The sequence below is a fragment of the Oreochromis aureus genome, linkage group 4, assembly GCF_013358895.1.
Source record: "Oreochromis aureus strain Israel breed Guangdong linkage group 4, ZZ_aureus, whole genome shotgun sequence".
Taxonomy (NCBI): Eukaryota; Metazoa; Chordata; class Actinopteri; order Cichliformes; family Cichlidae; genus Oreochromis; species Oreochromis aureus.
The window spans coordinates 895,200-920,000 of record NC_052945.1 but is presented as its reverse complement, the minus strand read 5'-3'; the positions used below and the strand labels follow the sequence as shown (position 1 = coordinate 920,000).

Sequence of the window (24,801 nt, the reverse complement as noted above, 5' to 3'; positions counted from 1 at the left end):
TGAAATCCAGTTTTTCCCGTTTGGAGAGACCATTGCTCTTACAAAGTGACTGAAGCAGCTGCAGCGAGTTCTCGGGGTGAAGAGCGCCCCCGTGTGGTAAAGAGCTGGAACAGCTGAGAGCACGCTGGAGCGAGTCTCACACACACATTTACATCCATGACACACTGACCTCAGCTGGACACACTTAGGCTTCTGTGAGACGATTACGTGTGTGTGTGCGTGTCACGTTCCCGTACATGCTAACGTTGACCCTGCTCTCTGTCTCCAGGTTGCTGCATTACAAAGAGTTCTGAGGGGAGGAGCTTCGAGCACGAATCGGACTGTTTCTGTAAATACTGAAACCTGCAGAGGACCAATCAGCTGCAGGAGGCGGAGTTTGTTTTATTGTTTGTATGATGTGATTTCATAAAGACTCAGGATCCCTGCAGTTTCCTCCGTTTGTTCAAAACCAGTTTTATGAAACACTGACGTCAAAATACATAAATGTGAAAGAAAAAACATTTTATGTAGATTTGACAAACTGTCGAACTGTCATCATAGAAATAATGTTTTTGTTTATTTGTCTTAAAAACACAAAGTTTCAATTTGAGTTCAAATTACATCTCAGTGAGCTTTAATTAAAGATGAATTCTTTAAGGACTGCTGCAGGTTTGTAATAATTGTAAATAAGATTCTACAAAAGACTATCACAGAAATCACTGATTAGCTCTCATCGTCTAATAAAAACAGGGTCTCTCACACACACACACTCTCTCTGTATAATGGGTCATTATGACACATACGGGTCAGGTTGGAAGGCCAAATTTGTAGATAATAAAATTCTACAGTTTGTCTCATAATTCCTCGCACACAGGTGACGTCTCCACTGATCCACTGGTTGATTTGATTTGATTACATCATCAAGTGAATTTAGTGATTTTTGAGCTGTTTTGGCATCATTGAGCTTCCGTACAGCAAACAGCTGTTTCATGAACAGTCAGCATTGAGGAAGTCGCAGAAGTGACCAATCAGATGACAGGAAGATAACCATCAAACTGGATTTACCAGCTCACACACACACTCGCGCGCTGCTGCAGGAATGTCCTCGGTCCTGTCCGTCCGCCTCCTTCAGGCCGAAGCATGAAAAACTCGCGTCACTCCCAAAAACTCGTCAGCGCTCCCAGCCGTCACGTTAACTTGGTCATCTTGAGCCAGGCATCACCCAACCTGCTGCCATCACAGTCCCAGAGGTCAAAGGTCAAATTCTTCTTGGAAAATAAAGTTTGAAAGATTTTTTTCTGTTTTATTCAAGCTTTTATTAAAAATGAATAAATAAATATAACAATGATGTTTTATTTCATGTTTATTTTATAACATTTATTTTATTGAATAATACATTTGTTTACTAACATTTGTTTCATCAGCTATAATTTAGATGCATTTTTGTTTTATTGTTATTTCATTTAGTTTGGGTTCGTTTGAAGTCTGATTACATGATTGAAGTTATAAGAAGATCATTTTAATGTTTCTTCGTTTTTAAAGTTTGTGACTGAAACATTTTAAAAAAACCAATAAAAGGATCCGATCTGATCGTGTTTCCGATCGATCGGATGCTAAAATGTGCCTGAAAGTGGGAGGAGCAACAATCTCACCTCCCAGCTGCATAAACAAACATCTCCACCCACCAAACTCACCTGACGGCTTTCTGCACCTGTTGGCCCCGCCCACGCTGACGTCACAGAGGAGCACTAACCAGAGTTTCAGGATCCAGAAACGGCTGACCTGACAGAGAGGAAGGTAAGAACTTTTCCCTGTTTCACGTAGAATGATCTGGACTCACAGACTGATCTGAAATCACAGGAACAAAAACGTGTTCCAGAAACTCGAGCGGCTGAGAGAGTTTAGGTTTGGCTGTGTCTCTGATTGGTCAGGCGAGCGCACCTGTGCAGGTGTTCTGTGAGTTTGGCCTCCTGAGTCAGAGCTGCAGGTGGAGCCTGCTGTAGGTTTGATTTCAGACGTCTAACCTGACGTGTGAAAACAAATTCTTTACAACCAAAGTCTGAACCTGTTTGTAATCGACTCTGAGCACCTGTGGAGAGGCTCGCACCTGAGCTCCAGCTTTTACTTTCAGTCTGGACTAAGACTGAGCTGCAGACACGCTGATGTCTGAATGTTTGAAGTTTCTGGGTCATAGAGAGGATCTGATTGGCTGCTGTGACGAGTAAAGGTGTTTCTCTGCTTCCTGTTCCACCTTGTCGCTCACTAAACATGAGCAGCTGTTAGTGGGAGACAGAAGTGAAGCTGTGGTGCTGCTGGGTTCACAGTTAGTCTTTGTGTGCTGATGGAACAGCGGCGCCTTTAAACCGAAACCACAAACAGCTGCTGAGCTTCACTCGCGGTTTGTCCTGATTGAGTGGGACGCGTTGGTCCTAACCCACCGACGACGTGCTGCTACGGCGGCGTGCAGACACCTGACGACGCCTTCCCGCCCCAGTGGAGGCGGTGTCAGACTGGGTGGCTGCCTCGAGCCGCACAGACGCCCTGAGGATGGACTCAGGTTCAGATTTAGCCCAAACCGAAGCGCCGCCGTCCCAGAGTTCAGGATGTTCTTACTGCTGTCTCAGAATTTTAACCCAGAAATTCAGATGATCTGAAGTTACATGAAGTATTTTTTTCACTCTCTGCTCATTTTGAAGCTTTGAAACAAACAAACTTAACTGATGATCACATTTTTAGACTGTTTTCATATCTCTGGCGTTCTGTGGGAATCTGTCCGGTTACATTCATTTAAAATGACTCTGACTTGACTTATTTCCATGTGCTGATCTTATCTCAGCGCTGACTCACTGTGACACGCAGAGCTGCACGTGATGAAACACGTAACAGGTGTTTGTTAATGAGTCTAAATTCTCCGATGGTCTGCGTGCAGCACTCGGGGCAGGCTCAACCTTTTATCGCGCGGCGTGGTCGCATCCACGCTCCGACATGTTGGACATGTTTGTGCTGCTGCTGAGTTTCCACTCAGCTCTCACTTCCTGTTCTGGAAATAATGCAGGAACAGATTCAGCTGCACCTCCACCATTAAAACACGAAGTTACAGGTGGAAGCTTTTACAAAATAAAATCAAAATAATAATAATAAACGTATTACATGGTCTCGAGTGGGGGTGGGGGGATTTATTAAATCGATTCAGCACAAACATGTAAACACAGAGCGTGGATCGTCCACAGACACGCCGTCGGGATGAAAGCCAACCGCTCACAGATTCTGAGCTGCAGGTTTCATCACTCTGACCAAAACTGACCGAACCAGCAGCAGAAGATCAAACTACGCTTCATGTTTGATAAACATCGTCATTACTTCCCTCTGACTCTGGCTGTTACTTCCTGCACAGCTCTCTCTCTCAGTGCACTCAGAGACCAGTTTACCATCACATCTCTGTTTTCTGCATTATTCTCTGTTTATCACGCACCAGTCTCCTGCTGTGCTCAGTGCTGTTGGCCTCTGACAGCAAAGCCTCATCTCTGCTATTCACACTGAACAAATGTAAACTTCAGGTCATGTTCACATGTTGATTCGTGGTTTTATTTTAAGCTTATCTGCTTTAAAAAGCCAGGCCAGGAAAATCTGCTTCATGAGTTTCTGTTTTATCCTCAGTGACTTTGACACAAAGGTCTCTGCTGTGATGCTCACACCTCTGATCAAGTCTCACAGTGTCAGCTTTGTGTTATACAAAGACAGAAAATATGGAGATGAACTGATAAATTATCAGAATTATGATATTTCTGACTGAATGAGTCAAAACTGAATCGAATCAAATTGAATCGGGACCTTGTGAATCAATAGCCAACCCTGGGGTCCGTTCTTCGTACCTCGCTAAGTAAGTTAGCCGGATTTGAATGTTGACAATTTCGCGTGATCTTGGATCGTTCGGTTCTCCGAAGCTCATCCGGGACTTGCTGTCATAGCAACAGATCCGTAAGCGTAAACCTGCTCGGGAGCAGGTTTACTTTATGTAAACAGGATTAGATCGCGGCCACTCAGGTATGTCCGCTGCATTTATATGAAAGCAAGAGCGATATTTCTCCACTGTTTGTCCATAAATAAATATTATCAATGTAACTAAAGATAATGCAGCATTTGATTCTTTTATTATTCATACAGATACATACAGGTCATTTCCTAAAAAAAGGGAAATGTACTAGTAATCATTCTATTTCATGTATTTGATTATTTCGGATGTAATTCATATTTTAGAGTAGTAATAGTAAATTACTTCGTGTAATCAAGATGAGAGACCACGGCTATAAAAGCGAAGGTGGATTTGGGAAGTCTGTCGCAGCCATGTCCTGTCCGTTTGTACGCGAGCAAGGAAGGTGCAAGATTGATAAGGAGAGTTTACAGAATTCAGCGTATATTGCGGGATAGACGGGATCCTTTAGCTCAGCGCGACAGTGTGCTCATAGAGAGATATCGATTCTCCCGTGAGGGTATTATTTACTTAACACTCTCTATCTATCTATCTGTCTGTCTATCTGTCTATCTCTATATATATATATATATATATATATATATATCTATATATCTATATATATATATATATATATATATATATATATATATATATATATATATATATATCTATCTATCTATCTATCTATCTATCTATCTATCTATCTATCTATCTATCTATCTATCTATCTATCTATCTATCTATCTATCTATCTATCTATCTATCTATCTATCTATCTATCTATCTATCTATCTATCTATCTATCTATCTATCTATCTATCTATCTATCTATCTATCTATCTATCTATCTATCTATCTATCTATCTATCTATCTATCTATCTATCTATCTATCTATCTATCTATCTATCTATCTATCTATCTATCTCTATCTATCTATCTATCTATCTATCTATCTATCTATCTATCTATCTATCTATCTATCTATCTATCTATCTATCTATCTATCTATCTATCTATCTATCTATCTATCTATCTATCTATCTATCTATCTATCTATCTATCTATCTATCTATCTATCTATCTATCTATCTATCTATCTATCTATCTATCTATCTATCTATCTATCTATCTATCTATCTATCTATCTATCTATCTATCTATCTATCTATCTATCTATCTATCTATCTATCTATCTATCTATCTATCTATCTATCTATCTATCTATCTATCTATCTATCTATCTATCTATCTATCTATCTATCTATCTATCTATCTATCTATCTATCTATCTATCTATCTATATCCCAACTTACTGTGCATGCTTCAGTCACCCCTTGCATGGGAACAGGTAAAAGTGATGGAGTGTTATGTAAAACTACACACAAAAACCCACAATGTCAATAAATGTCACAGTACAAAAAGCCGGGTGTGACGAGGGGGGTGCAGGACCACCACCTGTCTTTATTTGCTCTGCCCTTTTCTTGGTTGCTGTTATAAACAAACAAACAGATTATTGCAGGGTCTCTTTTCAAGAGACTAAAAGCAATATAAGTGATAAATATTACCATTCTGTAGAATATTCTTATATTTCACTTTTACTTGTTCCCATGTTCTAGTGGGTCCTGTTGTGGCTCTAATGTGGAAGAGGATATAATGTAATATAATATAATATATTACTTACGAGTTTAATTTGTCAGCAACTTTCTGCCAGCCGTCTCTCCTTGCTTTTGCAGCCTTTGCAGTGTTCCCCTGCATTTTAATTAAACTCTGAAACTCCTGATATCCCTCAATCAAGAGTTCTTGCTCTGCTGCCGTGAAATACTGAGCGCGCTCCTTCGACATCTTCGCCGACCAATCACAGGGTTGCCGATCAATGTTTCTACTATCGATGCGTAGCCCCTTTTAAGCCACCCAGTGATCTCACATTACTTCATCCAGCTGTACTAATCGTCAACAACAGGTGTGTTCAGAGAACCGGATTAGCGAGCTCAAAGTTGGCGCGATGATTTGATGTTGGATGTAGTAAGCGAGGTACGAAGAACGGACCCCTGGTCTTGAGGATCAGCTGTGGTAAACAGCCCTGTGATTGGCTGGTGACCTGTGCAGGTGTGGCTAAGAACAGGTGGGCCGTTTAAGTCCATCCTGGTGCTGCTTCATCATCAGCGGCCATGTTTCTCTGAAGTGAGCAGACTTTTCCTCGGTGTGCAGGTGTGGACTTCATACTTCACAGACGTCATGCAGACGATTTGGTTTTTATCAGGATTCCTCTGAAACTTCCCGATGGATTTGTTTTACATGTTCCAGAAACGATGAACTGCTCCAGCTCTGGATTGGGGAATTGGGGAATTTTTGGAAGCGTTCTTTCAGACAGAGACTGGACATCCAACTTAATACCAGAGTGAAACTGACCCAGACCGCCACGTGAGACTCCCTGATGGAGGAGGACGGGGAATAAAAAACAAATCTGAATGTTTCTCATCCAAAGAGCCAAAATCATCAGGGCCAAACACCTGACCTGTTTGTTCTGTCACGAGGAACTCGGGACTACTTTACTGGTTTATAAAAGGGTGTGTGAGCGCTCTCCCATCCACGGGGATCAGGTGCTCTAAGAGTGTTTTACAGTGTAGATGTGCAGGTGTTTCCAGATGTTGGCGGAGCTACGCTTTGGTCCTGATGGGAATGAAATCAGCTGAAGCTCAGAGTGAAGATGAGGTGAGTTTGTTTGAAATGATCTCATCAGACATGAATCGCCTCACACTCGCTGCTCGGCCTCTGATGAAGAGGAGTGGTGCGTCCTGGCTTTGAGAGTGATGAAGGGTGGAGCTGCTCGAACAAGCCGGAGGACCCCGAAAGGTTGATGCTGTTCGTCTGGATGTGCTGTTTTCCAGACGAACAGCATCAACCTTTCAGGATTTCCTTACCTGGATGACTGAGCATGCATGAAGACAAACTGGAGGATCACGGTGACGCTGCAGCCGAGGCGGTCGTGCTATTATCAGCACCGCGATCAGAACCAGTTCTTCCAGCGCAGTGAAGCTGAATAAACCTGCTGCCGATCTCCTGTGACCAATCCCAAACTCAAACCTCATGGAGGAAATAGGCCGAGGCGCAGCAGCCCACCCGACTCACTCGGCTGCCTCTCCATCAGCATCCAGAGTGTCCAGTTCAGTGGGAGCTCACTGAGCATGATGCTGCAGGGCGCCGAGGCCATGCTCCCGCCGCCGCATGTCAGCCTCTCCTCGCAGACACGCCTCAGCCTGCTTCACTCTGAACTGCAGCTTCACGTGTCGGCTTAAAAACACAGTTTTAATCTTTTAAGGCCTGGAAGCTTCACCTGTGACCTCACAGGAACACAAAAGAGCAGGTTCCTGTAAACAGCTGGCCCCGCCCTCTCCACCTGTCCAGGCCTGAGCAGGTGTTGACCACCTGTCTGTCCCCGGGCTCTGACTCATTGCTGGTATTTGTGGTTCTGGGTCAGAGTTCAGCGGGATTGGAGCAGGAATGCGGTTTGGTGTGGGTGTCCTGCAGGTCTGAGCAGATAAACATCGCCTCCTCCTCCGCCCGCTCCACCATCGCTTCACCACAACGCTGCTTCATGGCAATGAACCTGACACGCTGGAAAGCCGGGTTATTGATATGCAGCAGCATCTGTGGGTGGAGCGGCTCATTCCTGCAGCGCATCTTGTTTAGTGGATTTGATGATTGAAGACCGTCGAACACCAGCAGCCTGACATGACCTGCTCCGTGTCACAGCTGTGGGAGACACCCACAGACTCGGGTCTGCTGCTGCACCCACAGGTGTGGTTGGTGGCCATGAAGCATCGTTACGGTGAAGCGATGGTAAAGGAAACCCAGATGTTCTGACTGAAGTTTATCAGTCAGAACATCTGGGTCGCCGGGCGGTGACGCTCTGGAAGGTTACAGATGTTAAAGCGCCTGATCCTAAACCCCGCCCCCTCTGTGTCCTCTTCCAGGAGCAGCATGATGGCGGAGTCGGCGGAGCTGTTCACAGAGCAGGAGCTCACCTGCTCCATCTGCCTCGACCTGTTCACCGACCCCGTCTCCACCCCCTGCGGACATAACTTCTGCCAGGTGAGTCCCACCTGCAGGTGTGAGCAGAGGGGGCGCTGTGCGTGGGATTGGAAGCTGCTGCTCAAGGTTCACCGAGCTGAAAATAATCAGAAAACGTAAACAAATCTGTGATCATTGACGTGTTTCTGCTGCTCGTCGCATCCTGAAATGCTTCATTTGTACAAGCTGCTCTCGATTCTGAGTGTTGTTGTTGTTTATTATTGTTGTTGTTACAATGATGGTGTTGATTAGCTGCTGTTTTCAGCAGGTCAGGTATTCGTCCTGCTTTACAGCATTTTAAGAACTAACCAATCACAGGGTCTGCAGCAGTGTTAGTAATGCAAACAGAAAACCACCTGGGGGTGCGTTCAGGTGCAGTGGGTTACCGGTGCGTCCTGTGCCCACAGGCGTGTATCGGTGGTTACTGGGCGTCCAGCGCCGTGTCCACCTGTCCACTGTGCAAACATCAGTTTGAAGGACGTCCTCAACTCAGCATCAACAAAGTCTTCGCTCAGATCGCAGAAAAGTACAAACAGACTCACTATGCACCGTTACCGTCGCCCTTCGGTAACGGGACGCCCGGCGCCGCGATGGCAGGCGCCATGAACACCAACCCCTTCCTGACGCCTGCGCCATTAGCGGCTCAGGCGAACGGGGACGTAGTGTGGTGCGACGTTTGTACGGGAATCAAACAGCCCGCCGTCAGCTCCTGTCTCACCTGCACCGCCTCCTACTGCACTGAGCACGTGCAGCCACATCACACTACGCCATTCTACGCCAAACACCCCTTGATGGACCCCCAGGAGGCCCTGAGGGGCCGCACCTGCTCCGTCCACCGGCGCCTGATGGAGGTATTCATTTTTCTCTATGATTACTTGATTTGATGTTTATGTAACATTTAAATATTTTTTTTTTATTTTAAAATGGTCATTTTCAGATGTTACAATAATTATTTTTTTATATTTTGCCACATTTGATATATTTTCAACAAATTTAAAAATTATTTTGTTTTATTTTAATAACTGATTTTATTTTATCACATAAGTAAAACATTTCCATATCAGTTCATATTCTGCATTGATGAGCGGCTCACCTGTGCAGGTGTACTGCAGGACGTGTGAGAGCTGCATCTGTGCCATCTGCGTGCTGGAGGAACATCGGATGCATAAAACCGTCTCCGTGCAAACTGAGAGGCTCAGCAAGCAGGTACAAATATCCCAGATTATTCCTGGGAACGCCATTTATTAAAGTAATTTGATTCAATTTCTTTATTTCATCTTATTTTGGTTGGCTGTTATGTTTATTAATGCTGCTCATTACATTTCATTACAATTCGTCATTTATTTTATTATTAAATACATTATTTGTTGTAAATTTGTAAATTTTATTTGAAATTAATCAATTTTTGCAATTTTTAAGATTTTTTTTTGTTTATTTATGATGAAAAACAAAGATTTTAAAATGATGAAAAAACATTCTGGAATGAAAATAAATCCTTAGAGATGAATACAAAAAGTCAAATTCATCGTTTGGTCCAAAGTGATTTTTGTTGTGGCTCTTTGAATCAACTGTGTCCGCCTACGTCTTCAGAAACAGGTGTCCAGGACCGAGCAGGAGATCCTGAACCGGATCAAGGAGAAGGAGATCCGTGTGACGGAGCTGAAGAAGAAGCTGGACAACCTCCAGGTGACACACCTGTTTGTTCCTTATGTAAAAACCCGTGGGGGGGCGGGTGGAGCAGGTGGAGGATGATGGCGTTGTTGCTCTTTCCTCACCAAACATCTGAACCCGTCTGTGTTTCAGAGCTACGCTGACAGAGAGCGCGGCGAGGTGGAACACCTGTTGGACGACCTGTCCGGCTCGTTGGACCAGATCCGGTCTCATGTTGTGGGCGGGATCGAGACCCAGCTGGATGCTGTGATGACAAAGGGGGAGGGGATGGTGAACCGCCTGGAGGAGGAGCTTAGCCTGCTGACAGAGAGGAGAGCCGCACTGGAGGCGCAGGCTACCAGTCAGGATCACATCGCCTTCCTGAAGGTGAGGACGCCTGCAGCCACCGATCCCAGAATCACGACAGAGGCCCTGTTCATCACCCCTCTTCCTCCCTCAGACATACGAGGCAACCACGGCTCCTCTGGCCGAGGATCAGCAGGCCCAGGCGGACGACGACTCGCAGCTGGTGCTCCACTTCCAGCTGGGCGAGGTGAAGCTCGCTCTGTCCGAGGTCAAGGAGAAGATGGAGGAGATCCGGACCGGGGAGATCCGCTCACGAGGACTGCGAGGATCCCGAGGATCCCGAGCAGACTCCTGTGAGTTCCAGATGTTACAGCACAGTCTGCAGATGGTGGGTTCCAGATGTTTCCTCTGAGTCGTGTCTTTCACCTGTTTCAGTTTCAGCCGGTGACATGATGGCGGCCGAGAGCATGCTCAGTCTGAGAGCCAGCACGGCCAGTCTCAGGAAAAGCCAGTGGTCCCTGAAAGGTGAGAGGTCAGAGGTCACTTCCTGTATCTACCTGCAGGTGTGCCACATTCCGGGTTCAAATCCCCGACATCCCAATCATTCCAAGCACTTAGGAACCACTCCTCTGTGGAGCCCTGCAATAAAGAGTGATTCTATTCTATTCTCCTTACTGAGGGAAAGAATTTATCCAGCCAGAATAAGTCAGGGAAGCAAGCTCCGTCAGCAGCAGACAGTTATGGCCACACTGTAGGATGGAGCGCTGTTGCAGGTCCACTCAGGACACCACGCACTAAAACACATGCCGATTATAAATGTATATTATCATCACCTCACTGCACTCTGTGTACATATGAAAGAGGAAACTATGGACCGGTTCTTATATAGCACTGGTCTACTCTGAGCACTGAGCGCTTCCTGTCCTCACATGTCCACACACGTGGACACTGATGGGGTCAGTATCATGCCCAGTGATATTTAGCACGATTGAACCACAAACTTTCAGATCAGCAGATGTAGATGTGCAGTATTTTGGCTCTTTTGTACACCACTTTATTTATTTTAAAGTTTTCCTACTTCACTTTTCTTCCTGTGCCCTGTGAATGTCCACAGTGTCTCTGTCTCTGCTGTGGGAACCACTTGTTTAGTGATAACATGATGCTTACCTCGACAGGTTGACTTGTTTAGGGAAGTGTTGCTCACCCCACAATTCCTTATGTTGAGGAAATGAGTAACAAGTTGTGGGGCTTTTATTGTGAAAGAATAACTGAGTGTTTTCCTGTCTACTTTCAGACCTAAAGAAGAGCAAACAGGTGTCAGGTACGTACCTGTGTGAGTGTGCAGCAGACACGGATGCTCACCGTCAGCCTTTCAGACACCGATAACGAAATTATGAATCAAATCAAAGATAACAGATTTTTTTAAAATGCTGACACAAAGATGAAGTGACACGATAAAAACACTGAGTTGTTAGGAGGTGATTGTTGGAGAAGCTGGAGCGGTGGGAGGTTTGTGAAGAGATGAGAGCTTGTTTCAGATTGCTGATGAAATGTGTTCATTTGTTGTTACAGGATACAAGAAGGCCCGACTCTACATGGGTGAGGTTTTCGGCGTTTTGGTTTCTGGGTGTTTCGGTTGATGCAGTCGGGTTTGGTTATAACTGCATTCACACAGACAGCTGCCAGCTAATGCTCGGCAACATCCAACTAAAACACTCTGGCTCCGCCCCCTCAGACGCTCTGTTGCCACAGTTACCTCACAGCCAGTAGCGGTTTTTGATACGGGCGACACGGGCGGTTGCCCGGGGCGGCATCACGGGCATCGGCAAAAAAAAAAAAATTTACTCGTACTCATGCTGCCCCGACGTCAGCCAGCGCATATTGGGAATGTCGTAGGCACCGATCGGTTTTCTATCGCCCGTTTGCTGGGAGTAAGGGCGCCCTCCGTTTGCGAGGTGCGCCTGCTGCTTGCGGCACAGGGCGGAGAGGGCGGGGCGGCGGGGGATTCTCTGGCTGGCTGGAGCAGCATCTAATAACCAACTCGCAAAATAAAACAAAATAAAAACAAAACAACAAACACGAAAACAGCAGACATAATGATACAGACTTATAATTTGCACCGATGTTTTTTCGAAATTCTATACACGAAAAGTGAGCGCGAGAGCCCTCGGTGCGCCTGCGCGCTGCTGAAGTCAAAGTAAACTTTGTCATCTCCGCTACATACAGTCCAGTATATAGAGAGACGAGACGACGAGGCTCCAGTTACAGCAGTGCAAGTAAACAAACAATAACTATAAGAAGAGTAAGAAAATAAATATAAACTTTAGGACTCGGGGTAAAGGGATCAATAACAATTTAAAATTTATAATTTACAGTTTGATGATTTAAAGTCTCACACATAACCTGTCGAAAGGGGAGGGGGGCCGGCTGCTTCCAAATAGAGCACATTTCATTCATAATGTTGTAAATCCAAGCCCATTATGTATTCATGATCTGAATCCTGGGTTGTCCGAAGTCCCAGAAATAAACCCTAGACAAAGTGACTCTGTGAACTAAGGTGTAGGTCTGTTAGGTTATGTTGTGGTGATCCTTGGGTTGGAGGATGGGTGTTCATACTGGAGTGCAAAATTAAAACCAACGGAAGATGGACAAGAAGAGTTCAAAGCCATCAGATGATCACTTTAGAAAAAAGAGAAAAGAAGAGGAGAAACGAGCAAAAGATACAGGTAAGCAGATGTGTCATTGGATAATGGCAGGTCATCCTGAAACAACCAGAATACTTTATTAATCCCTAAGGAAATTATGTGGGAGTGTTCGCCCAGGTCCCAGGCTAGGACCGCCACTGCTCACAACAGCCACGTTACTGGTCACATGATCTCATTAAACAGCCCAAACACGGTCCAGAGGTCCAGCTCAGGTGAAGCTAGCCGCCTGTGTCACCATCCACCTTTCAGTCACAGAGGCCACGCCCCCTAATAAAGCACATTTTAAATGATCCACAGTTTGTGTTTCAGGCTGTAAACATGTTTTTTTCTGCTGTAAAGTTTGAACATGGGGGCTGACTCACTGCTGTCTCTGCTGGACATCAGAGGAACTGCAGGTTTAGCCTCATGGTGAGGTCTTCAAGTTATATATTTCTAAGCAAAGATAAGTAATGGTGCTTCATTGGATCCAGCGTTGTATATTTGATTTCTGGACTGTAGAGGAGCTTTGCATGATTCACAGTTCAAAATAATCCTCCTGTATCAGATACTGGGCCTCAGCGCAGGTGCTCTCTTCATCTTCTGAACATTCTGATTGGCTGCCCTTCATAATTGCCAGGCAGATGCAACTCATGTAGTCGAGTCGACCGTAAAGGGTATGTGCCCTCTCTACGACATCATTTCCTCCCCTTTTGTTGCCTCTGTGGTCTGATCTTCAGACTCACAGGGTTACTGAAGCTGACTCTGAGATCACTGATATGAAACTCCAGCGCTCAAATAGGAGAAGTCCACCTTTACTCATCCTGTGGTGAGGTGTCGGGATCATCCTGGATCGAGTTTTTCAGTGTTCCTGCATGTTCAGCCATTGTGATGACGATTTCAGAGGGGCCTTGCTGTTATGTTTACCTGTGCTTGTTGCTTCCAGAGGACGTGACGCTGAACCCGGTGACGGCGTATCCCTTCCTGATCCTGTCCGAGGACCGTAAGCAGGTGAAGAGAGGAGAGAAGCTGCAGTTCTACAGAAACAGCCCGCACAGGTTTGACGTCTGGTCCTGCATCCTCGCCAAGGAGGGATTCAGCTCCGGGCGCCACTACTGGGAGGTCAGGACCCAACCGACCTTGGGACTGGGTTCAGTAATGGTTAGCAGGATCCAAGTCTGATCTCAGGTGTGTTTTTCAGGTGTGCGTTGGGGAGAATAAGGACTGGAAGCTGGGCGTGGTCAGCGAGTCGGCTCAGAGGAAGGGTCTGTTCGATATGTGCCCGTCTCACGGATACTACGCCATCTGGTGGAGCAGCAGCCAGCTGAGGGCGCTCACCACGCCGCCGCTCACCAAGGTCCAGTCCACGTTTCACATGCACTTTATGTACGGAAGGCCACTGGTGCCGCAAGAAAGCAGCCATTCAGACTTAAACATTATTTTGGTCAGCATGACTTTAACATATAAAATCTCTAAATTTAATTGAAATAAGTTATCGCAAAAAGTACCCAAAATCATTTCCACACATTTAATAACTTTAAAATCTAATAAAATTAATTCTATCGTGTGTTAATGACAAAATTTTAAGGCAAGAAGGATACAAACAGGTCCATCCTGTAAAGCGCAATAAAAAAATTCAAATTAAGATTCATACCAAAAACTTGGTTTTTATTTCTAAAAAGCAATAAATCTAAAAACTGATTCTTCATTTTCACACCGTCATTTATGTTTTTAATGCAACAGTTAAACTTTGAGTCCTTTAATAAATACAAAAATGCCACAGTGTCTTTTGGCACCAGTGGGCTTCCACACTTTGAGGCTTCTTGACAGTTTGCAGCTTCTGTCAACTCGTCTTAATCGCAAACTGTTTGCGTCTCACCTGCAGGTCAAAGGTCACCACCCCAAGCTGCGACAGGTGGGTGTGTTCCTGGACGTGGAGGAGGGTCAGGTATCCTTTTACAACGTCAAGTCAGGCTCAGAGATCTACAGCTTCCACACATCCACTGAGTTCACCGAGAGGATGTTTCCTCTGCTGGGGACCGGAGACAAAGAAGTCCCCCTGATCCTCCTCACCACGCTGTAGCACCCGGCCTGAGGGACTGGGACCAGAACCAGGACCAACCGGAGGGTCCACGCTGAGCGAACTAAGAGCAGAGGGAGGAGTTGAGAGGAACTGCGGGTGGAGTCGAATAGTCCTCACGTTGATCTCCAGACTCTGCAGTGAGACTTGAAACAACGAAGGATGTTTGTCTCGTTTTGTCGCCGTTAGATCCTGACAGCCGATGATTTTTGTAATATTGATCACTGAAGAATGATGTGCTCTTACAGCCAGAGCTGCTTCTTAAATTTGTAAATATGGTCATAAAAATACATCAAATGAATCGAGGGAACCAATTTTTTAAAAAATTAAAATGATATAAAGAATAAGTTTTCACTTTGTGTAACCAGTTTGTTTTTGTAACGCTGTAAAACTAAAAGATTAGTAACACTAAACCTTTACTGAGATTTCGTGAAATAATAAATATTAAATATAAAATTATTAAACTCAAAGGAAATATTTGATGTCATGAATACGTCACATGTTTAATGTAACCGCTTATGGAACAATAGTTAAATTCTGTTTTCATCTTTTTTCTAAATGTGTTGCCTTTTTTGGCAACATATTGGCAACCTTTTTTTCGGGGGGTGGGCGCAGCAGCTTCTAGTGGACATCAGAGGAACTGCAGCCATGGTGATAGTTAATAACTGACAGAATATTTTATGAAAAACAAACGTTTCAGTGTGACCTCGGATTGTTGGCAGACGCCACTTTGGGAAGTATGAACATCCGTTTACTGTAAAGCTTGTTTTTCCTGTAGATTCTGAGACATGTCGAATAATGTTGGAAATAAAAGTGATCTTGTTGAATAAAGAAAAGTAGAACTGAGGTTGTTGACCTGGTGGGTTTTTTTTGTTTTGTTTTTATTCATGTTGCTGAAACACAAACTTACTGTGATCAAAAATAAACGATGTCACAATAAAATCTTGTGTTAAAGGTCTGACATGAATGCAGCTGGTGAGTGAGGGGCGGTACAGGTGTTGGATGAGCTCCGTCAGCAGATGGAGGAATCCAGACTTCAGAGGGTCAGAGGGTTACAGATTAGAGACGGGCAGGACCCCTACACCGGCGATGTGCCACATAACCATAGACCAGCCTTACATGGATGCACCCCACAGCCAGCAGGTCAAGGTCCAGATCTGGGGTCACACCACAATCGCAAAATCCCTCTAAGCGTCCAGACCCGACCCTCACCTCACAGCTCTGATCAGAAATTCTTCGTGTCATTTCTTCATTTTCACCTTCTGATGATTTGTTTTACTTTCTGTTGCTGACCACCATTGCTCCAGCTTGTTTCTCTGATGTAGGACAATCTCAGGACCAATCTGAGCTCAGAACAAGTCACATGCTTTTAAACAATGTATTCCTGACACTCGTTATTAGATTAAAAGAACCAGGTAACGCACGCTCGCTGCACGAGTCCATGGTTGTCATCAGTGACGCTGAAACAGAAATCATGTCCCTGTTTAAACCTTTCACATGTCAAACGTCTGCTGTGTGCTCCGACCTGCCAGACAGTCCGACAACTTCCTAATAGCAGGTTATTAGCTCAGTCCCCCCTACTGTCCCACCCATGTTACTACAGCTCCAGCTCCTGGTCGTAACAAGCTCACTGAAACTAAGCGTGGTGCTGAAATGGCACGCCAGCACCGCTGTCTCTCCTCCTAGGTATTCCACGATCAGCTGACTACCGTAGGGCGGGGTCTCAGGGTGCTGAGGCGTCTGCTCAGGTATTAACATCAGCACAGAAATATGCACCACGAGCTTCACGCTTCACGTTATCCTTACACCACCGAGGCGTAGAGCTCACCGCAGAGCCTTACCTGACCATCTTCAAACTTCTCCCCCCAAACTGGTGACATCATCTGTGGCGATCGAGGACGGAAGTGACGTCAGCGCAGCTCTAATCATTCAACTTCATATTTTATTTAACATAAATCATACTGCAGTCAGTGTGAACAGCCGGGGTTTCAATATACACAATAGAATCGTAACATTTTAAGCCCCTCCCCCTTAACCCCACCCACAACCCCCCCCAAATGAAAATCGACCCCCCTCCCCCCATAACCCTGCCCCCAGACCTGCAAGCCTTTAAACATAACCCTCCCACCCTATAACAGCCCCACCCATCTCACACAGCTCCGCCCACCAACCCATGTCTTCATGTCTCCGTCTAGCAGCGAACTCCAAACTCGTCCACCCGCCACACCTGCAGAGCATCATGTGACCACCTTAAGCCCAATGGCACTAACAAGCCCCTCACATAAAATCAAGATCCACCTCCACACCACCTGCGGAGTAACAAGCCCCTCCCTCCAGTGTAGGCACACACAAAAATCAAAAACATGTAGCATCTCCTAGCATTGCTAACAGACCCCGCCCACTCCCACAAGCCACTCCCCCTCTGGTGTGGGCACCCACAAAATGCTGGAGAAGAAAAAAAATAAAAAATGGAGCATGTGCTTAAGGCCCCGTCCTCTCTTACAAGCCCCTCCCCTTGTGCTGACATTATCATTACACCTGCATGTGCAGCAGATGGCTTTAAGGCTCCGCCTACAGGTGGTCACAAGCTCCGCCCACAAGTGTCCATACAACACTGAAGCGGCGAGGGTTTGGAGTTTGCTGCTAGTGGACTTGTAACCAACAAGGGGGCGGGTCCATTCTAACTGACGTCAGGTGCCCTCGCCAAAAACTCGAAAACTAACAAAAACAAAGAAAAAAAAAAATCACATGGGTATCATAATCATCATCACCAGCATCATGGCCATCACTGACCACCCTGCCCTCCCCCTCCCCCGTCCATCATCATCATCATTATCGGCGGCCGTCTGCTGGCAGCCATTTTTTTGAGTCCATTCAGGTGTATGTTGTGTGTTGGCGTCCCGCGGCGGCATGTCGACGGTTCAATGCTGCGTCTCAGAAGTTAAACAGAGAGAAACGGGAGGGGAGGGGAGAGGGCAGAGGGCAGAGGGGGAGGATGAGGTTCTTCTTTTGTTTTGAAACAGAAAAGCGTCTTCTGGCGTGCTGCTTCCTGTCGCCACAGCTCCTGCTTCAGCCAACAAGCAGGACCGAGCAGGACCGGGGAGGAGGGGGAGAAGTAGTGAAGGTGTTGGGAGGGGAGAGGTGGGATGGGAGGGAGCTCAGAGGATGATGGGACGCCAAGTTATTTAAGACATCTCTCAAAGTAGGTGGCGCCCACGTAGCCGCCCCTCAGGGAGCGATGGACATTCTGCTCGAAGAGTCGCCGGTTCGTCTGCAGGACCTCTGCCGCCTCCTTGTTCAGCGGATCCTCGGGGTTTGGCTCCTGCGGGGGGAGACGGGGAAGGAAAAGGCGACAACCGTCGTTAAATATCTCGTTACAAAACGCTCACCAGCTGAGGGCAGCACTGAGCCACAGAAGAGAAAACATGCGCACTCACTAGAAATAGATACTGTAGGCCGTAGATGATGGAGTTTATTGTCAGCACGGGCTTCCAGTCCTCTCTGTGGAGAAGAAGAAACAGGTGAGCAGCAGCAGACCTCACCTGGAAACGCTCACCTGTCTGACCTTAGTGTGACCTCAAGTTTGATTTTAAGAACGCACACACCTTAGGATGTTTAGGCAGACGTTGCCCTCCAGGTCGATGTTGGGGTGATACACCATCGTCTCACACTTTACCTTTGGGGGGTCGTGGGGGTAACCCTGTCCTACCTGAAACACAGAAACACACACACACACTGTCAGATCACCTGCTTCTTAACGAGCCTCCGGCGATGACGGCGTTGATGCCGCCAGACCCTCTGAGCTGAGATTAGATTAGGAACCTCTACAGGTGAGGTCAGAAGTCTGCGCCAATCACAGGCGTGGATGTCAGGATGGAACGACTGTACAGCAAAAATCGTTGGAAGAACAGGCTCATGAAGATGTTTCATCCCAGAAGCTTCTCTGTCCCAGATTTTAGTGGGAGTAGCCCTAAGAGTATTCATCATGTGACTCATCACATGAGCCAAGGTGTGAAAAGGGTGTGGGTCATTATCAGCAGATGTCTTGGAACCATTGTGAGACTTTGCCCCACCCCATCATGTGACCCACTGAAGTCCCCTGATGCAGGTTTTGAGTGGGCGTTAGGGGTCTGGGAAGGATCTCAGACTGCAGTGTAGGTGGCGAATGTGAACATTGGCATCCTGGATAGAGTGACCTTTGACCTTTAGATGCAGATGAGTGTTTTGCTTTTAGAGCTGAAGAAGCTTCTTGGATGAGATGAAACGTCTTCAACAACCAAACACAAGTCCGCTGGCTTTCTTCCCGAGCTCCTTGGACTTCCCTGAGCTGAATGACGTACAGCAGACTCCTTCAATGACTCTAAAGAACAAGTTTGCATTTGTTTTGGATTTTCTCTGATCCACACAGGCTCAGATACACACGTCTTTTATTAAGCGAGTTTTATTTTGACAAGGTCAGGTTATTCAGATGTGTCACCACTTTGGCCTGGAAGAAGACCCAAACTGTCCCCCTCAGATGACACCACATTGGTTGGGATGTTCAGGAACCACCGAGACTCAAGCCTGCCATGACCCACAGTGAAGCCAGTTACACATCACCACAGACCGAGAGGGTGCCGACCAAGAAAGAAGCACCTGCTCCAAAATCAAAATGTGTACCTGCCCACATGGACGAACCAAATGCCTCCAGGAGAAGAGTCTGATGGTCAGAGACAAAGACTGAGCTGTGTGGCCAAAGGTTAGTGGTGGTGTGTTCATTTATTGGCCCTGTGTGCAGCAGGGAAACTCCAACACTAATTCAAACCTGTTTTTTAGAGTTTTAGAGTTTGCTGTACAGTCACCTCAGCCTGGAACAAGAACATCCATGCCCATGACGACTGACCATCGCCAACGGTGACGGTCCGCCCTGATCCTGAACTATAAAAACTATCATTTAAACGCATTAAAACGAGCCACGCGCTTATCAAAACATCTCTTTGTCTTCCTGTAAATCATCAGCGACGAGCCTCCTCTCCTGACCCCCACCGGCGTTCCTACCGGCCTGCAGCCGCCACCGCAGGAAGTCTGCAGGCAGGCCAGCAGGAAGACCAGGTGGACTCGGGAGACCTGCAGGACCGTGGAACGTCACACGAGTCTGTCAGCGATTAAGAGAGGAATCCACCTGCTAGTCCTTTATGGGCTAACCTGCAGAAACCTCAGGACTTTCACTTCTTACAGCTCAACCATGAGGACATCTAAACACTGAGTGAAAGGCGGCACCTGATTTATAACACCAGAGAAAACAAGAGCCTCGTGGAGAAAATGGAAGAAAAAAGTGATTTTATCATCATTGGAAGCCAAATTCATAAATAAAGTGATGATTAACTAATGGAGCTACATTAGTGAGCCTCTTATTGATGTTCTCAGGGCGCTGTGGGCCGGACTTTACACAGGTGAGACCTGTTGGAAGACCAGTGGAGGCTGCTGAGGGTCAAACTGTTTCAGGATTATTTCAGGTTAAAGAGCTCAGAGGGAAGTGGAGACGAGGGTGGAGCAGAAAGAGAGACGGCTGTTTCTCACCTTAAAGCTGAAGACAAACTTTCCTCCTTTGTAAAAACCCTGAGAGACAAAAAGACAAACAGAGGCAGACTCGTTAGCTCAGCATCATCTTCATCTCCCGATTCAGCCCCTCATCCTCACTCTGTACATCCTGAGGTTTCATACACCTGTGTGCCACATGAGTGGGAACAATCGGCTCTGGTGTAGCAGCGTCTGAAACCGGACCTGCGCTCACAGGTGGAGGTGTTTCACTGCTTTTACAGACAGCACTGCTCGTGTTACTGATGCACACCTGCAGCTCTCACAGGTGTTTGTCCTCAAAGTCAGAGAGGAATAAAGTTTTTATGCAATCACGTCTCTGAATGAAAACACACACACACACCTCGTCTGGTGAAATGATGAGTCTGAAGTTGAGGAGGTCGTCATCATCGGGGAAATTGATCTCACACGTCTTTGGTAAGTTCAACTCATTGATGTCTGAAAAACAAACAAACAGATGTTACTGATTCTGATTCGTCCTCGGGAATCAAAGACCTCCTTCATCTCTTCTTCTTTCACTTTTCAGAGGCTCACGAAAACATCTGGAGCTCTAAATACCTTGTCTGTATGCTAGGACCTGTGAAAAAGCAGTGCTGACACAAGAGACTCTGAACTGTCCCAAAAGACTTAAAAGTCCAGAACAACATCTGTAACACTTTCAGATACAACTGGGACCTTCTCCAAGACCTCCTTCAGCATTTCTCCATTTCACCTTGGCATTTAATGACTTCTAAAACCTCTGGACCTCTTTAAATATTCTTAAAAATCTCCACATATTGTGTTCTTTAGGACTTCAAAAATGTCATCACCTCCAAAATCTCAATAACCTCCAGAAAAGAACACAAACCTCCTTAATCAACTTAGATGAGCATCAATAAGAAATAACGGCCTAGACCCACGAGGTAAAGAAATAAAAGGACCATTATGAAACAAATCTAATCAACTTTTATGTGTCAAAACTTTTTTGCCAAAATGTGGAAGAACAACTTCCAAATGTAAAAAACAAAAACATGTTCTCGCAGGTTTAGGGGGTGACTCTGAAACCACTGGATCCCTTTTTGTTGTTTAAGGCACCAAAACATCTGGACCATATTCAGAACTGCACTGATCCCGTGTGGTGGGACAGAGCGGGCCCAGGTGGTCGCTCAGGTCTCAGAGAGATGCTAAACACAGGTTGGAACCCAGAACCACGGGCCTACAGATACCCTGAGGACCCCAAATCTCTGCAACCCCATAAATCATTCATCAGGTGGGTGGAGGCAAGAAGAAGAAGAAGTAGGTGGTTGGTGTCAGGAACACGCGCTTTTTCCCGGACACAGGTGCTTGCTGGGGCATCAACGCCCAGCCTTTTGGCCTGTGTCACTCCTGCTCCGATTATCCTCCAGATAAGAGGCCAAAAGGTGTGAAACCACCGAAAACCAGCCAATCAGATCCATGGAAAACAGCGGGCCCATTCCAGCAGATCACTTAGAAGTTGAGAAGGGATTCAGACCTGTCCAGGTCAGATGCTGCAAAGTAGACAGACAGAGCTGATAATTTAGACAGATCCTGATAAGGTGAGCTGGACTCTGAGAATAGGGACCTGAGCCTGTTTTCCTATTGGTCACCCACACAAGGTGACTCACAAGGCGTCTGACAGGCAGGCAGGACCCTCAGAGTCCACTGTGATCCACCACACAGGTTCAGCCTGGTTCTAACCCTGCAGTCTAAGCCGGGCTCTGATCTGCGTTCACCTGTCGCCCTGCAGCCCTTCGGGTTGACCTGCACCTGAGGAGGATAGCGGGTCAGAAAGGTGGGCGCTGTGCTCAGGTGTTCCAGTGAGTCCCTGTGTTCCTACCTCACCTGCTGTTGAGTAGAAGTGGACCCCACGGAACTGACACAGCAGTTAGAGGCTAGCTGCCGTTAGCCGTCAGTGTTTACGGCTGTCCGGCGTTAGCTGTTAGCTGTTAGCAGATGTGTTCCGGGTTCGTGTTGTTTGCTGCTAGCTGCTGCTAGCTGCGTGCTAACACCTTTAGCCTGCGTTTTGTTTTCATGTAGCACAGCCGGGCTAGCAGCCGTAGCTAACACCAGCTTCAGCCGCAGTTAGTCGGCCAGCCGTTAGCCCGAGTGAGCTACAGCAACACCGGGTCTGGGTTTGAGAGCCCTGGGTCCCGTGGGTTCGGTGTCGCCCCGTGGCCGGTGGGTAACTCTCGGCTAACAGAGCCTACCTTTCTGTATTCGAAGCTGGGCCGCGCTGGCTTTCTTGCCCCCGGCTCCGGTTCTGTTTCCTCCAGCAGATTCCTCGTCTTTCTTCTGCTGCTTCAGGGAAAAGAGCTTAATCATCTTCAGTTATTTGACACACGAGGCGTCCCTTCTGTGAGCCGTCAGCGGGTCTGAGAGGGTCTGAGAGCGGGGTGGTTTCCCAACAGCACCGTGATGTGAATGGAGCCGGTGCGTCTGATCACGGAGGCAGGAGGAGCTAGCAGCGGAGCTAGCAGCGAGCTGGCTAGCGGGGGGGAGGAGGGAGGGGAGGGGAGGAGAGCAGAGAGTGTGTGTGTGTGTGTGTGTGTGTGTGTGTGTTGCTCTGAAGCGCATGAAAGTCCACTGGTGCCAGAAGAAAACAATCGGGAGATGGTCTGGGCGCTGCTGGAGAGAGTGAGGGGGCCACAGGCAGGTAAACCCAGCTTTAAAAACTCTGGGTTCAACAAAAGTGATGAAAAGCACCTGAACATGAGTTTGAAGGTGTTTGTGATGAACAGCTGTCTCCTCAGTGAGGGAGGAGAGCGTGCTCAGCACCTCCGGCCTCTGTGCTGCTGTTCCAGTTCAGCCCGGTGGAGATGTGGACGTGTAGGCTTCCTGTCTCAGGACAGGTGCTCCATGCAGTTACCCTCTTCCTTCTGAAGCTGTAGGGGTCGTGACCCGAAGCTGAAGCTGTTCAAGGCGGACAGGAATGGAGACGGCACGTGTCCTGAAAGCAGACAAAGTAAAAGCACTCGTTATGCAGAATCACAAGTTATGTTATTGGCTTGTGGTTGCTGATCCATGCATGTGTACATCAGTGTCATGTTGAGGCTGGAGAGCCGAACCAAGCATGCCGAGACAGACTCTGCAGGACGTTCATCTAAAAGTCAACTTCATGTCTCTGAACTGAGAATCAGCCTGAGGTGAGTCAGTGAGGCTCATGCTGGCTGTGCTTACCTTTGCTGCAGTCTGCAGAAATTCAGCCTTGCAAAAATAAAACTAGTTTTTCGTGCAGTCTGCTCGTATTAAATCAGAGTCCCATAACTGTCTGCCTGTAAGTACAGGTGGGGTTGATATGGCAGCACAGGGGAAGGTGGAATTTAAAACATTGACCTTTTGCTGACAGTTTGGATCCAGGTGGATGTGACCAAGAAAGTGCAGGTAGACTAAAAACACTGTAAATAAAAAACAGCAGTGTGATGATTCAGTGTAGTCTGCAGTTATTACAGCGAGGAGTCCCAGCATCTGTGAGTTATGCTTCCAACCCAGACAAACTCGGGACCAAATAAACACAGTTGGGTCAGCTTCAGCAAACATCAGCATAAATCCCGTTTTTATGCCAGGAAACGTCCAGCTGGCTGTCACTCAGTCAGAACACCGTCAGCAGAGCTCGTCGTCACAGACGTGAACCTTCAGGTTTGAGCTGGAGCTCAGATCACAGATCCACTTTCAACAGAGCCACTGTGCCCTCTGAGGAAATGCTTATAACCGAGTGTCTGAATCCACAGAAGAAGGTCATTCACGGGCTTCATTCTCTTTATAGAACAGTACTCCACACATCACATGACTTTGTTCATACAGCAGACAGTGACCACAGTCAAATGTAAAATTATGGCAGTAAATAATAAAAACAGAAGACATGCACTGGGAAAAAATGACACAGTAAATCAAATCTAATGTAAAGCTGGAACGAAAAATGAAACGTGTTTTATGGAATAAAATATTTATAAGACATACCGGTATTGTGAATAAACCCTGTGGTGAACACAAGAATCAGCGCTGTTGTGTTTCTTTATAAAAATAAAAATCTCGGTTTTTATGAGCTGTAAAATTATTCACCAGCATGTTTTAGTTGTTGATTGATTTCATTTTTATTGCACCAACATGTATGTGCATGTGTTTGCTGCATTTTTTAATCTTTTTTTACCTTTAATTTCATTTTCTTCTGGATTCTACTGATCTCTATATTCTATTACATTTCAAATGTCTTGTGTGTGCTAAAAAACATTTTAGCTTGACGCTTTTTTGGGGGAAAGCGGGACAACCACAAGTCCCACAATGCCCTCCGCACTGTGACGTAGCACGGAGAGGCGGGGCGTGTATATCGTCTGTGCCTATATTTTATTTAGCGGTTTATTTATTTATTTATTTATTTTATTTTCCGTCTCTGTCCGAGGCTGAAGCAGCGCGCGGGCTCTGCGGTCACCTGCATGATGTCATCAATGCGGGGTTAAACGTGCCGCGAGCCACCGGCCGATTCACG

General features: G+C 46.4%; 3 protein-coding genes across 3 annotated transcripts in view; 2 read left to right on the top strand and 1 right to left on the bottom strand.

Annotated features, from left to right (window-relative positions):
* The window catches only part of utp18 (UTP18 small subunit processome component), a 14,511-nt gene extending 13,771 nt beyond the window's left edge, over positions 1-740 (top strand). Inside the window, exon 13 of the mRNA XM_031728652.2 lies at positions 269-740. Coding sequence (XP_031584512.1) covers positions 269-293 — 25 coding nt within the window. The 3' untranslated portion in view covers positions 294-740. The remainder of the gene's footprint in view (positions 1-268) is intronic.
* A 938-nt stretch (positions 741-1,678) lies between these two features.
* Positions 1,679-15,587, top strand: LOC116311518 (E3 ubiquitin-protein ligase TRIM39-like). The gene is made up of 13 exons (XM_031728653.2): positions 1,679-1,776; positions 7,928-8,045; positions 8,432-8,875; positions 9,126-9,230; positions 9,615-9,710; positions 9,828-10,061; positions 10,135-10,333; positions 10,416-10,505; positions 11,275-11,301; positions 11,553-11,579; positions 13,608-13,783; positions 13,863-14,018; positions 14,547-15,587. Exons 2-13 carry the CDS (start codon positions 7,935-7,937, stop codon positions 14,742-14,744), a joined length of 1,863 nt encoding a protein of 620 aa, XP_031584513.1. The 5' UTR covers positions 1,679-1,776; positions 7,928-7,934; the 3' UTR covers positions 14,745-15,587.
* Positions 15,588-16,848: 1,261 nt separating this feature from the next.
* Positions 16,849-22,808, bottom strand: ube2m (ubiquitin conjugating enzyme E2 M). The gene is made up of 6 exons (XM_031728655.2): positions 22,526-22,808; positions 20,662-20,756; positions 20,301-20,339; positions 18,347-18,450; positions 18,179-18,242; positions 16,849-18,063 (listed from the first exon to the last, which is right to left on the bottom strand). Exons 1-6 carry the CDS (start codon positions 22,638-22,640, stop codon positions 17,923-17,925), a joined length of 558 nt encoding a protein of 185 aa, XP_031584515.1. The 5' UTR covers positions 22,641-22,808; the 3' UTR covers positions 16,849-17,922.
* Between the last annotated feature and the right edge of the window lie 1,993 nt (positions 22,809-24,801).